The sequence below is a fragment of the Trichechus manatus genome, unplaced genomic scaffold (assembly GCF_000243295.1).
Source record: "Trichechus manatus latirostris isolate Lorelei unplaced genomic scaffold, TriManLat1.0 scaffold00080, whole genome shotgun sequence".
Classification (NCBI taxonomy): Eukaryota; Metazoa; Chordata; class Mammalia; order Sirenia; family Trichechidae; genus Trichechus; species Trichechus manatus.
The window spans coordinates 8,570,977-8,584,860 of NW_004444016.1; the positions used below are offsets into that span (position 1 = coordinate 8,570,977).

The following is a 13,884-nucleotide window of genomic DNA, read 5'->3' on the forward strand; positions in this document are numbered from 1 at the left end:
CACCACAGTACGACAAACTGACAGATGAGTGGTGGGAGGGTTCATTCACAATTACTAAAATATTTCTTTCTAGTGGTTATTTCTAAAACCAAAGCTAAAACAAACCTAGGAATCATGGAAAAACAATACCTTCTGGATGGAAAATATCACTGAAATCACTGCTTTTTACAGTACTTCAGTCGCACTTTTTGTCTTCTCATCTTTCTTATGTATTTTTATGATCAGACTGTATTTACTCATTGTTTTAGGTTTTGTGATTGCATTAGCACTCATTCAATAAACGTTGAAAAATATTTTTGAGTGCCTACCCTATGAAAGATACTGTTCTAGAGACCGAGAACACAGCCATGAACTTGGTTGTCACAGACATAGTTTAGGGACAAGAATCTGCTGTGTTCAAAATTAATAAGCAAAATTATCTTCCCAGACTTATCATATTTGCCAAGCCCATTTGTACAAGGGTAAGACTAGCTCTTGAGTAGTAGATATTTTTTCAAGGGTATTTAAATGTTTCCCTAGGTTGTAAAGGGTAAACTCATGTGAGGAAACTTGTTTCTGTGTAGTTTAGGACTAGAGCCTAGAGCTCCAAGCTCCCTGGCCATTATTATCTGTTCACTTACCACTTTCCTCTAATTCTTCCAGTCCATCCTTGTTCCTAGAAAGAATGTACACTGATCCCTCTGTACACTATTCACAGTACACTGTACTGCAAATGGACTGCGGACACAAATAATGCAAAAACTGAAAAGAGGCTCAGCTTTAAAAAATCATCATATTAGTTTCTCCAAGAAAATAAATAACTTTATAATATAAGGCTTATTGTACAGGAAGCCTTGGATCATTCTTAGATCTCGTTGCAAATCAAATAACAGGAGCTTGACTTGTATTCTTTCAGGAGAAATAGGTTTAGGAATGGAAATAGCTATAAAACTGATGCTTCAGTTTGTCAAGAATGGGTTGCAGTAACAGTTTAGGACTCTGAGTGTCGCTGTTCACCAATCAGGAGGAAACATGACAACCAGAAATTTAATTCAAACCACAAGATTTCTGCACCATAAAGCACCGGTTCTGGGGCTTTACGAAAGCTTCAAACTGGACTCCTGAGAGTTCCAACACCCAAAGGTGAAAGCGCATTGTCTTGGACGCAGAAGATCCTGGGGCTCCTCCAGCCTCCACGACGGAAAGCCGAAGCGTAGACTACTCCGCGGCGGGGCTGTAATGGCGGCTCCTCCTTATCGCCCAGGCTGCAGCAGGCTGGTCCGGATCTGCCTTCTCCTGGGGGCCCTGTGGGAAATCCGAGCCGAACAGATTCGCTACTCGGTGCTTGAAGAGCTGGACAAAGGCTCTTTCGTGGGCAACATCGCCAAAGACCTGGGGCTGGAGTCCCGGGAGCTGACGGAGCGCGGAGTGCGCATCGTCTCCAGAGGTAGGACCCAGCTCTTTGCTCTGAACCCGCGAAGCGGCAGCTTGATCACGGCGGGCAGGATAGACCGGGAGGAGCTCTGTGACAGATCTCCAAAGTGTGTAGCAAACTTGGAGATTCTCCTAGAGGACAAAGTGAAGATTTTTGGAGTAGAAGTGGAAATAATCGATGTTAATGATAACGCGCCCAGCTTTGGGACCCAGGAAAGAGAAATAAAAGTCGTTGAAAATGAAAATCCTGGGACAAGATTTCCTCTTCCTGAAGCTTTTGATCCGGATGTAGGGGTAAACTCCCTGCAGAGTTACCAGCTAAACTCGAATGGTCACTTCTCGCTGGACGTGCAAAGCGGAGCCGATGGGATTAAGTACCCGGAGCTGGTGCTGGAGCGCGCCCTGGACCGCGAGGAAGAAGCGGTGCACCACCTCGTCCTCACCGCCTCAGACGGGGGCAAGCCGGTTCGCTCTGGCACTGCCAGGATTCTCGTGAAACTTATCGATACCAACGACAATGCTCCCGTATTCAGTCAACCCGAGTACCACGTAAGTGTTCGCGAAAACATACCAGTGGGCACACTGCTACTCACGGTAGAAGCCACTGATCCAGACGAAGGGGCCAATGGAGAAGTGACATATTCTTTCCGGAAAGTGAGAGAGAAAATATCCCAGCTCTTCCAGTTGAATTCTCTGACCGGGGACATAGCAATATTGGGGGATCTAGATTACGAGGACTCTGAATTCTATGACATAGATGTAGAAGCCCATGATGGACCTGGTCTCCGAGCCAGAAGCAAAGTACTGGTGACAGTTTTGGATGTAAACGACAACACTCCAGAAGTCACGGTTACATCCCTCATTAGCTCAATCCAAGAAACTTCTTCCCCAGGCACAATTATTGCACTTTTCAATGTGCATGATGGTGACTCAGGAGAGAATGGCCTTGTAACATGTTCACTTCCAGATAATCTGCCATTCACACTTGAAAAGACCTATGGAAATTATTATCGTTTGTTGACGCACCGAACTCTGGACAGGGAAGAAGTCTCAGAATATAACATCACGGTAACTGCCACTGACCAGGGAACTCCACCGCTGTCTACAGAAACTCGTATCTCGCTGCAGGTGGCAGACATCAATGATAATCCACCCTCTTTCGCTCGTGCCTCCTACTCTGCCTACATTCCAGAAAACAACCCCAGAGCTGCCTCCTTCTTCTGCTTGACCGCCCAGGACCCCGACAGCGGCGAGAACGCCCGAGTCACTTACTCTCTGGCCGAGGACACCCTCCAGGGTACACCTCTGTCTTCCTACATCTCCATCAACTCCGACACCGGGGTCCTGTATGCCCTTCGCTCCTTCGACTATGAGCAGTTTCGGGACTTACAGCTATGGGTGACTGCCAGCGACAGCGGGGATCCGCCGCTTAGTAGCAATGTGTCATTAAGCCTGTTCGTGCTGGACCAGAATGACAATGCGCCCGAGATCCTGTACCCGGCTCTTCCCACCGACGGATCCACTGGAGTGGAGCTGGCTCCCCGCTCTGCAGAGCCCGGCTACTTGGTGACCAAGGTGGTGGCTGTGGACCGCGACTCAGGACAGAACGCCTGGCTGTCCTACCGCCTGCTCAAGGCCAGCGAGCCAGGGCTCTTCGCGGTGGGGGTGCACACGGGCGAGGTGCGCACGGCACGGGCCCTGCAGGACAGAGACGCACTCAAGCAGAGCCTTGTGGTGGCCGTTCAGGACCACGGCCAGCCCCCTCTCTCGGCCACGGTCACGCTCACCGTGGCCGTGGCCGACAGCATCCCCGATGTCCTAGCCGACTTGGGCAGCATCAAGACGCCCTCTGACCCAGAAGATTCAGGCCTCACGCTGTACCTGGTAGTGGCCGTGGCCGCCGTCTCGTGTGTCTTCCTCGCCTTTGTCAGCGTGCTGTTGGCGCTCAGGCTGCGGCGCTGGCACACGTCGCGTCTGCTCCAGGCTTCAGACGGCGGGCTGGCGGGCATGTCCGCCTCTCACTTTGTGGGCGTGGACGGGGTGCGCGCCTTCCTGCAGACCTATTCCCACGAGGTCTCCCTCACCGCAGACTCTCGGAAGAGTCACTTGATCTTCCCCCAGCCCAACTACGCTGATACACTCATTAGTGCAGAGAGCAGTGAGAAAAGAGAACCTCTTCTGATAACTCAGGATTTACTTGAAACAAAAGGAGACCCCAGTCAGGTGAGTTGATCTTATACCAGATCTTACTGACATTCAAACATAGCCACAAACTGTGATAAATATGCCTCCAGTGTATAAGCTATATATCAAATACAGGCACTTCTTTAAAAAAAAAAATTCTATTGCCTCACAGGAGAGGGGCAGGAGACCCTACAATAATCATTAGTAACAACTTTTAATACACTAAGAAGTTATTTGCTTAGTACTTATTCTTTGTAATCTTCATTGTTAGTTTCAGCAGCGATTTCTTAATTTTATACCTTTAAACCACCTCACTCTTTAAATACCATTATCCTTTGGGCATTGCTAAAAATGATAGGTTAGAGCTGTTAGACAGAAGACAATAGTGTAAATTCCTATTTAGAGATTCTTTCTTATGAAGTTATTCTTGAATCTGGACTGAGTATTTTAACACTCAAATAACATGCTTTGCTTGAAGTTTACTTTTCTTTCCTAAATGGTACTTTCCATTATAATTAGACGGTGGTAATTTATGAATGGTGCAGAACATATTTAACCTTTAGATATAACTATAACAGGGATGTTTTCTCAATTAGACTGGTATATTTCAAATGTTTTGTTGCTGCTGTTTATAAGAGGCACCAGCAATAGCTATCTGTGATTCCTTTGGTGCACTTGCATGCTTACCAAAATATTGCTTATTTCATTTCACTCATATTTAAGTAGGTTGTAGGAGTGATTTTAATATCTAAATTACATATTATAAAACCACTATTGAGACCCTTCTTGATTTCTAAAGAAAATCAAACTTTTTGAAGCCTTTCCTTTTTCCCTCATGAGATCCTCTTGAAAATATTGGTTAACTTGGATTCTGGACTGATGTGATTCATGCTACCTAATAAGTAGGCCTCATCTCTGTCGCTGCAAATTGCTTTTTTCAGGTGACTGTCGTTATGTGGCATTGGGGTGATCTGAAATGGGAGGAAATGTTTTACATGCAAGGGATCTGCAATGCTTTTGTTTCTTGTGCCTTCATTTTGTTCTGTGAGCCAATATAAAATTCATAAATGTCTAGGGATACACAAATTAGTGACCTTTGGATTCCTGGAAGTTATAGCTATAGACTGTGAAATACGCCTCAATTTAACTTAGCAGGGGGCGTTTTCATTCTATATGGTTCTGTCTTCATGGGAAGTTGTGGTACAATGCCCATTGTTGATTCCAACTCTTAGCAACCCTATAGGACAGAGTAGAGCTGCCCCATAGAGTTTCCAAGACAGTAATCTTTACAGGAGCAGATTGCCAGCACCTTTCTCCCACAGAGCAGCGGGTGGGTTCAAACCACCAACCTTTTGGTTAGCAGCCGAGCACTTAACCACTGTACCACCAGGGCTCCTTTGTGGTACAATACATAGAATAAATAGAAATGTGACAATATACAATTAGATGACAGAGTGAGAGGAAAAAAGAAAAAAACACAAATGAATATAGACAAATCCTATCTGAAGAGAGATGGATGAAGATAAAAAGGCTCTAAAAATATGTTTTGGAAATGTTCATTTGGCCTGAAATGTTATCAAATATACACAGATGCTGGTATTAGGAATCAGAGAGGAACATGTTTTTAAATGCCTAAGAGAACAGTAGATGATGTATTATCTAATCTCACATGGAAAAATATGTTTTGTTTGAATGGAAACTGGATTCCTTTTTTAAAAAGTAATATTTTTGATTAAATAAATTATTGTATATCAAATAATGGACTACTACATGGTTATAAGAAATAAATGAGGAACCTCTTTATGTACTGATATGAGATGGTCTTCAAGATATAATGAGTGAAAAAAGCAAGGCGCAGAACATGGTATATTGTATGCTTCCATATGTGCAAAAAAATCAGGAGAAACATTCATAACAATTTGCTAGAGTGCATGCCTCATATTTTAGAAGGATACACAAGAAAGGTAACAAAGTTTTCTCCTGTGAGAAATGTGTTGTTGAAAGGAGAGATGAGAAGGAGATCTTATATAATATGCCTTTTGTGCCTTTTTAATTTGGAACAACGTGAATATGGTGTCACCTATTTAAAAACAAATAAATACTCTTTGTAAATCCAAAAAAGAAAAGAGGAAAAATAGTTCAAGTCATTGGTGCAGTTTCCTGGGAAAACCTCTGGGCGTCGCTATAGGTCAAAGAAAGAGAGAGAAGAAATTGGAGACGCATTGGGAACATCTTAAACAGTAATTTCCTGTTCAAACGCACCACACAGAGAAGGGCGGTACAGGTTCGGATACAGGAAAACAAAAGCAGAAGTGACCCTACCCTGGATTCTGTCATCCACTGCAGGCTTATTCTTCCTCCCGGACAAAGAGCGGCCCCGCGGCGGAGGAAGACAAAGGATGAGACCGAGCGCGGGGCGGCGGCAGGTACTGGTGCCTTTCCTATTGTGTTTGTTCAGCGGAGCTCTCCCGGAAGAGATTCGCTATTCAATTCCCGAGGAGCTGGCCAAGAACACGGTGGTGGGAAATCTCGCCAAGGATCTGGGGCTCCGTGTCCGGGACTTGCCGGCCCGGAAGCTGCGAGTTAGCGGAGAGAAGGAATATTTTACTGTAAACCCAGAGAGCGGGGACTTACTTGTGGGTGACAGAATAGACCGAGAGCAGATTTGCGGGGAGAAGCCTCTGTGTGTTCTGGATTTTGATGTTGTCGCTGAAAATCCACTAAATATTTTCCATGTAGCAGTAATTGTGCAGGATATAAATGACAACATTCCGCTATTCAAACAGAGTAGTACTGATTTAAAAATTAGAGAATCCTCTCAGCCAGGTACACCATTTCCACTAGACTCAGCTCTGGATTCAGATGCTGGTCCTAACTCACTGCAAAGATACCACCTTAATGATAATGAGTACTTTGATCTCTCAGAGAAACAGACTCCAGATGGACGTAAATATCCTGAGTTAATTCTGAAACATTCTCTGGACAGAGAAGAACAGAATTTCCATCAACTGATCCTCATGGCTGTGGATGGCGGGGACCCACCCCAAAGCAGCACCACCCAGATCCGAATCCAAGTCACTGACGCCAATGATAACCCCCCAGTATTCAGCCAGGACGCTTACAGGGTCAGCCTACGGGAGGACGTGCCCCCGGGCACCTCGGTAGTTAGAGTGATAGCCACCGACCAGGATGAGGGCGTCAATGCGGAAATCACCTACTCCTTTCATAATATGGACGAACAAGTGGTACACTTTTTCAACTTAGATGAAAGAACAGGAGAAATCATGACAAAAGATTACTTGGATTTTGAAGTTGCTAATACTTACACTCTGAGTATAGAAGCAAAAGATCCTGGAGATCTAGCTGCCCATTGCAGTATCCAAGTAGACATTCTCGATGAGAACGATTGTGCGCCTGAAATAATCGTGACTTCAGTATTTACTCCCCTACCAGAAGATTCACCTCGAGGAACAGTGATCGCCTTGATCAAAACAAGAGACAGAGACTCTGGAGAAAATGGAGAAGTTTACTGCCGCGTCTTTGGAAATGCCGAATTTATATTGAAATCTTCCTTGAAGAACTATTACAAATTAGTGACAGATGGCACCCTGGACCGCGAGCAGATCCCAGAGTACAACATCACCATCATGGCCACCGACAGGGGCAAGCCGCCCCTCTCCTCCAGCACAAGCATCACCCTGCACATCGCGGATGTAAATGACAACTTTCCGGTTTTCCACCAGTCGGCCTACGTGGTCCACGTGGCTGAAAACAACCTGCCTGGCGCTCCCATCGCGCAGGTCAGCGCCTCCGACCCAGACTTGGGGCCCAGCGGCCAAGTGTCCTACTCCATCTTGGCCAGCGACCTGGAACCGCGAGCGCTGTCGTCCTACGTGTCTGTGAGCGCACAGAGCGGGGTGGTGTTCGCGCAGCGCGCCTTCGACCACGAGCAGCTGCGCGCCTTCGAGCTGACGCTGCAGGCGCGTGACCAGGGCTCGCCCCCGCTCAGCGCCAACGTCAGCCTGCGCGTGTTGGTGGACGACCGCAACGACAACGCGCCCAGGGTGCTGTACCCGGCGCTGGGACCCGACGGCTCAGCGCTCTTCGACACGGTGCCGCGCGCGGCGCAGCCGGGCTACCTGGTCACCAAAGTGGTGGCGGTGGACGCAGACTCAGGACACAACGCCTGGCTGTCCTACCACGTGCTGCAGGCCAGCGAGCCCGGGCTCTTCAGCCTGGGGCTGCGCACTGGCGAGGTGCGCACAGCACGTGTCTTGGGCGACAGGGAAGCGTCCCGCCAGCGCCTGTTGGTAGCTGTGCGCGACGGAGGACAGCCGCCCCTCTCAGCCACAGCCACGCTGCTCCTGGTGTTCGCAGACAGTCTGCAGGGGGCTCTGCCAGACCTCAGCGACCACCCGGCTTCCTCTGACCCCCAGGCGGAGCTGCAGTTTTATCTGGTGGTGGCCTTGGCCTTGATCTCTGTGCTCTTCCTCCTTGGGGTGATTCTGGCCACTGCCCTGCGCCTGCGACGCTCCTCCAGCCCCGCCGCCTGGGGCTGCTTTCAGCCTGGTCTCTGCTCCAAATCTGGACCTGGGGTTCCCTCAAACTACAGTGAGGGAACATTGCCCCATTCCTACAATCTGTGTATTGCCTCACAGTCGGCTAAGGCAGAATTTAGTTTTCTCAACGTGACTCGGGAATCGGCTCCCACTCAGGATCTTCTCTGCGATGATGCCTCTTGGGTACCTAGTACAAATCATGGCGACACTGGGGTCCCATTTAACTCAGAAACTATTTTAAAGGTGAGCTTTACTTATTTTAATTATTTTCACTTTGGGTTTTAATGTTTCTTGAATCACCTAACAAGGGTAGAAGCTTCCAGCTCATATTTTGTTATCTTGTGGGTCAGAATTGGACAGTTTGCTGCCGTAATTAGTCTTGTCTAACCAAATTTTAGATGTAGTTTATCTATCTGAGGTGTCAGATTTGTTTTTCCGTAACTACAGGCGTTTACCACATGGAATAATTCTTTCTCTTCCTCATCTTTACATTACATTCTTTCTCTCTGAAGATTTATTACTGTTGGGACCTTGAGTAATTGCTTTTACCTTTAGGGTATTTATTACTCAAATTTTAGTTTTTCTTTCTCTTAGAATCATAGTACTTTAGAGTATGGAGAATCTTCACATTACTAGTTTGGGGAAACTGGGAGCCAAAGAAAGGAAGAGTTTTACCCAGCTTGTCAACCACAGGGCATGGGTAGAACTCGTTTCCACTGACTTGAAGACCAGTACACTATGTGTCTTTACAATCTAAATGTCTTTACAATCTGAGTGTCTATGTACAATGTAAGTATAAAAAGGACAGGGAAAGTTCAAGGTCTGAGGTGTCGGCTATGAAGGTCACATTTAATCAATGTGTGAAATAACTTTCTCATGCATATGAATGAATTGCTCTTGAAAAATGTTGTATAACTGAGAAAATTTTTGCAAGCTATACTGACATTGTTTTATACCAAATAGTACTTAAAGCTTTATTTCTTTTGGGAGTCTCCAATTATAGAATATCTTCCTTTTCCTCATTTTCCTCTGAAAGTGTGATTAAGTGAAAATTGCTTCTGTCACTTGATGGACTCTCTGACATGTCCATTTTTTTATCATAAACTTTTTCTTTTTTCTGTTACCACATCAAGGTAATAAGATTAAATATCTGTCTCAACATCAAAAGACAACTCACTACCTGCTCGATAGTAAGTATCTGGGCATGTTTTCCTGCACCTGTGATGAACTAAAGCCATACCCTCCACAGTCACTATACTATTTTCCACTAAGAGTATATCATTGTAAAACACCTAAATACAAGTGTTTGAACAGGGTAGTAGGAAGATATAAATGATGCATACAAAACCCAACTCAAACTCAAACTCTCAGTCTGATGTAGTGCAGCTCATATCCTTATTGTAAAAACCTGGAAACTTTCTTAAAGACCTCTCAAGTCACAAAATTACCTCTTTATTCTTTCTGCATATGAAAGCTAATACAATATTTACATAAACCACTAGGTCTTTTGCAAATGTGCATTCAGAGCTAGGTTTGTTTCCGTGCCATTATTATGTACAAATGTTTTCATAAATGTATTCTAACAAAAAGATGACATACTGAGGCCTACAAAGGAGAGAATTGCAATGTCCTGAATTATTAATAAAAAATAATCTCTTTAACAGACCCAAAGTAGGTGAGAGGTAAATAAAGCACATAGACTCAATGACATATGAAATAAAACTTTTCTAAGGAAGTAAAGAAGAATCTAATAATTATATTAATCTCAGGGGCTTGTGGAAGTCTTTCACTATTTCTGAATTAAAAATTTAACATCATTAACAATGTCACGAGGTACTACATTAAGGATACAGCAAAATTTTATTGGAAATAAAAATACAAGCAAATTAATGGGGAATAAAAACAGAATTGATGCAGTAACTGGTTAGGACTCTGAGCGTCGCTGTTCACCAAACTGGGAAAAACGGCTGCCGCAGAACCGACTCTCTGCTCCTTCCGGACTAAGCACCCACAGATCAGACGAGCGGCTAGGAAAGCCGCTCCCCCGCGCCCTACTCTGATTTCCGCCAGGGAATGTGTTCCCTTCGACTCTAGAGAAATAAGGAAACAGCCGGCAGGAACCAGGACTGAGAAAAAATCAGGCGGAGAGAAAGCAATGGTGGCTCCACTAAGGCGCTGGGGCTGCAGACAGCCGCTCCTACTCTTTATTCTCCTGGGGAAGCTGTGGGGGACTGGGGCCGGGCAAATACGCTACTCGGTGCTTGAGGAGCTGGACAAAGGCTCCTTCGTGGGGAACATCGCCAAGGATCTGGGGCTCCAGCCCCGGGAGCTGACGGAGCGCGGAGTCCGCATTGTCTCCAGAGGTAAGACGCAATTGTTCTCTCTGAACCCGGGAAGCGGCAGCTTGATCACGGCGGGCAGGATAGACCGGGAGGAGCTCTGCGCTCAGAGCGCACCGTGTCTGGTGAGCTTTAACATCCTGGTTGAGAATAAAATGAAAATTTATGGAGTAGAAGTGGAAATTATCGATATTAATGATAACTCCCCACGCTTCCGGGATGAGGAATTAAAAGTAAAAATTAATGAAAATGCACCTGTGGGAATGCGGTTAGTACTTCCCTTCGCACGGGATCCGGATGTGGACGTGAACTCTCTCCAGAACTACCAGCTCAGCTCCAACATACACTTCTCTCTGGACGTGAAAAGCGGAAATGATAAGCAAAAGTACCCGGAGCTGGTGTTGGATCGGCCCCTGGACCGAGAGAAAGAGGCTGTTCACGACCTCCTCCTCACAGCTGTAGATGGCGGAGACCCCATATTCTCTGGCACCACGCACATCCGCGTGCTGGTCCTCGATGCAAACGATAACGCTCCCTTGTTCACTAGACCGGAGTACAGAGTGAGTGTCCCAGAGGACATACCTGTGGGCACTCGGCTGCTCACGCTAACCGCCACGGACCCAGACGAGGGACTAAATGGGAAATTGACCTACTCTTTTCGCAATGAAGAAGACAAAATTTCAGAGACTTTCGAACTTGATTCAAGCTTGGGGCAAATCTCAACCCTGCAATCTTTGGACTATGAAGAATCCAGATTCTACCTAATAGAAGTGGAAGCTCAGGATGGAGGTGCTCTTCTTGCCAGCGCTACGGTGCTGGTCACAGTACAGGACGTGAATGACAATGCCCCGGAGGTGATCCTCACCTCTCTCACCAGTTCAGTCTCTGAAGACTGTCTTCCCGGAACCGTGATTGCTCTGTTGAGCGTACATGATAGTGATTCTGGAGAGAATGGCGAGATTGCATGTTCTATCCCCCGGAACCTGCCCTTTGAGTTGGAAAAGTCAGTTGATAATTACTACCACTTATTGACAACGAAAGCCCTGGACAGGGAAGAGACCTCAGACTATAACATCACAGTAACAGCCATTGACCGCGGAACCCCACCCCTGTCTACAGAAACTCATATCTCGCTGAAAGTGGAGGATATCAACGACAACCCGCCAGCCTTTTCTCACATCTCATACTCCACCTACATTCCAGAGAACAATTCGAGAGGCGTCTCCATCTTCTCCGTGAGCGCCCACGACCCCGACAGCGGAGAGAACGCCAGGGTCACTTACTCCTTGAGGGAGGACACCCTCCAGGGGGCGCCTCTGTCCTCCTATGTCTCCATCAATTCCGATACCGGGGTACTGTACGCGCTGCGTTCTTTCGACTATGAGCAATTCCGAGACCTGCAGCTGTGGGTGACAGCTAGCGACAGCGGGAACCCGCCACTCAGCAGCAATGTGTCATTGAGCTTGTTTGTGCTGGACCAGAATGATAACGTGCCAGAGATCCTGTACCCCGCCCCTCCTACTGACGGGTCCACTGGCGTGGAGCTGGCACCCCGCTCTGCAGAGCCCGGCTACTTGGTGACCAAGGTGGTGGCTGTGGACCGCGACTCAGGACAGAACGCCTGGCTGTCCTACCACCTGCTCAAGGCCAGCGAGCCAGGGCTCTTCGCGGTGGGGGTGCACACGGGCGAGGTGCGCACGGCGCGGGCCCTGCAGGACAGAGACGCACTCAAGCAGAGCCTCGTGGTGGCCGTCCAGGACCACGGCCAGCCCCCTCTCTCGGCCACCGTCACGCTCACCGTGGCCGTTGCTAACAGCATCCCCGATGTCCTGGCCGACCTGGAGAGCATCAAGACATCCTCTGACCCTGATGATTCAGGCCTCACGCTGTACCTGGTGGTGAGCTTGGCCGCCGTCTCGTGTGTCTTCCTCGCCTTTGTCATCGTGTTGTTGGTGCTCAGGTTGAGGCGCTGGCACACGTCGCGTCTGTTGCAAGCTTCTGGCGGCGTATTGCCGAACCCGCCCGTCTCGCACTTTGTGGGCGTGGACGGGGTGCGGGCTTTCCTGCAGACTTATTCCCATGAGGTCTCCCTCACGACGGATTCCGGAAAGAGTCATATTATCTTCCCTCAACCCAACTACGCTGATACACTCATTAGTGCAGAGAGTTGTGAGAAAAGTGAGCCTCTTCTTATACCTGATCAGATAAATGCAAACAAAGAAGAACCGGGAGTTTTTCAGGTTAGTTTTTTTTTTTCCCCCCCCACTGGGGATGATTGGAGCATTTGTTTCCTCAATCATTTTTCTGTCACTTTCAAATTCTGTTAATTTTGTAAACAGTAAATCATGACTTTCTTTAGAGACTAATTTGATGGTTGATGCTTTCTCCAATGTTTTCAAATTATTTTGGGGATTAAAGTCTGCTTTTTTCAATATGTACATGTTTTAGAGAATCTAAACTGATACAAATAGTTGTTGTTTGTTGTTAGGTGCCGTTGAGTCGGTTCAGACTCATAAGAGACCCTATGTAGACCAGAATGAAGCACAGTAGTCCTGCGCCATTCTCACAATCCTTGCTATATGTGAGCCCACTGTTGCACTGTGTCAGTCCATCTCGTTGAGGATCTTCCTCTTTTTTGCTGACCCTCTACTTTACAAAGCTTGATGTCCTTCTCCAGGGACTGGTCCCTCCTGATAACATGTCCAAAGTACATGAGACAAGTCTCCCCATCCTCTCCTCTAAGGAGCATTCTGACTGTACTTCTTCCAAGACAGACTTGTTTGTTCTTCTGGAAGTCCATGGTATATTTAGTGTTCTTCACCGACACTATAATTCAAATGCATCACTTCTCCCTTGATCTTCCTTATTCATCGTCCAGCTTTCGCATGAATATGAGGAGATTGAAAATACAATAGCTTGGGTCAGGCATACCTTACTTCTCAAAGTGATATCTTTGCTTTTGAACACTTGAAAGAGGTCTTTTGCAGCAGAGTTGTCCAATGCAATACATGTTTGATTTCTTGACTGCTGCTTCCATGGGCATTGTCATAATCGTGGATCCAAGTAAAATGAAATCTTAACAACTTCAACCTTTTCTCCGTTCATCAGGATGTTGCTTATTGATCCAGTTGTGAGCATTTTTATTTTATTTATCTTAAAGTGTAATCCATACTGAAGACTAGTTTTTGATCTTCATCAGTAAGTGTTTCAAATCGTCTTTGCTTTCAGCAAGCAAGGTTGTGTCATCTGCGTAGTGCAGGTTGTTAATGAGTCTTCTTCCAATCCTGATGCTGCACTCTTCTTCATATAGTCCAGCTTCTCTGATTATTTGCTCAGCATACAGGTCGAATAAATATGGTGAAAGGATACAACCGTGAAGCACACCTTTC

General features: G+C 46.6%; 3 protein-coding genes across 5 annotated transcripts in view; all 3 read left to right on the forward strand.

Annotated features, from left to right (window-relative positions):
- LOC101354188 (protocadherin gamma-C4) overlaps positions 1-13,884 on the forward strand; it is a 168,077-nt gene that overhangs the window by 9,810 nt on the left and 144,383 nt on the right. Inside the window, exon 1 of one of the 3 annotated variants that reach the window (XM_023735625.1) lies at positions 5,976-8,399. The exons of the other annotated variants lie outside the window; for them this stretch is intronic. Within the exon in view, the coding sequence (XP_023591393.1) occupies positions 5,997-8,399 (2,403 nt within the window). The 5' untranslated portion in view covers positions 5,976-5,996. Of the gene's footprint in view, positions 1-5,975; positions 8,400-13,884 lie in introns of those variants that run through there. 3 annotated transcript variants of the gene reach the window in all.
- LOC105756528 (protocadherin gamma-A4) lies at positions 476-3,676 on the forward strand. The gene has a single exon (XM_012556888.2). It carries the CDS (start codon positions 1,219-1,221, stop codon positions 3,643-3,645), a length of 2,427 nt encoding a protein of 808 aa, XP_012412342.1. The 5' UTR covers positions 476-1,218; the 3' UTR covers positions 3,646-3,676.
- LOC105756514 (protocadherin gamma-A5) lies at positions 10,312-13,062 on the forward strand. Its single transcript, XM_023735628.1, has one exon. The coding sequence runs from the start codon at positions 10,312-10,314 to the stop codon at positions 12,820-12,822; it is 2,511 nt and encodes an 836-aa protein (XP_023591396.1). The 3' UTR covers positions 12,823-13,062.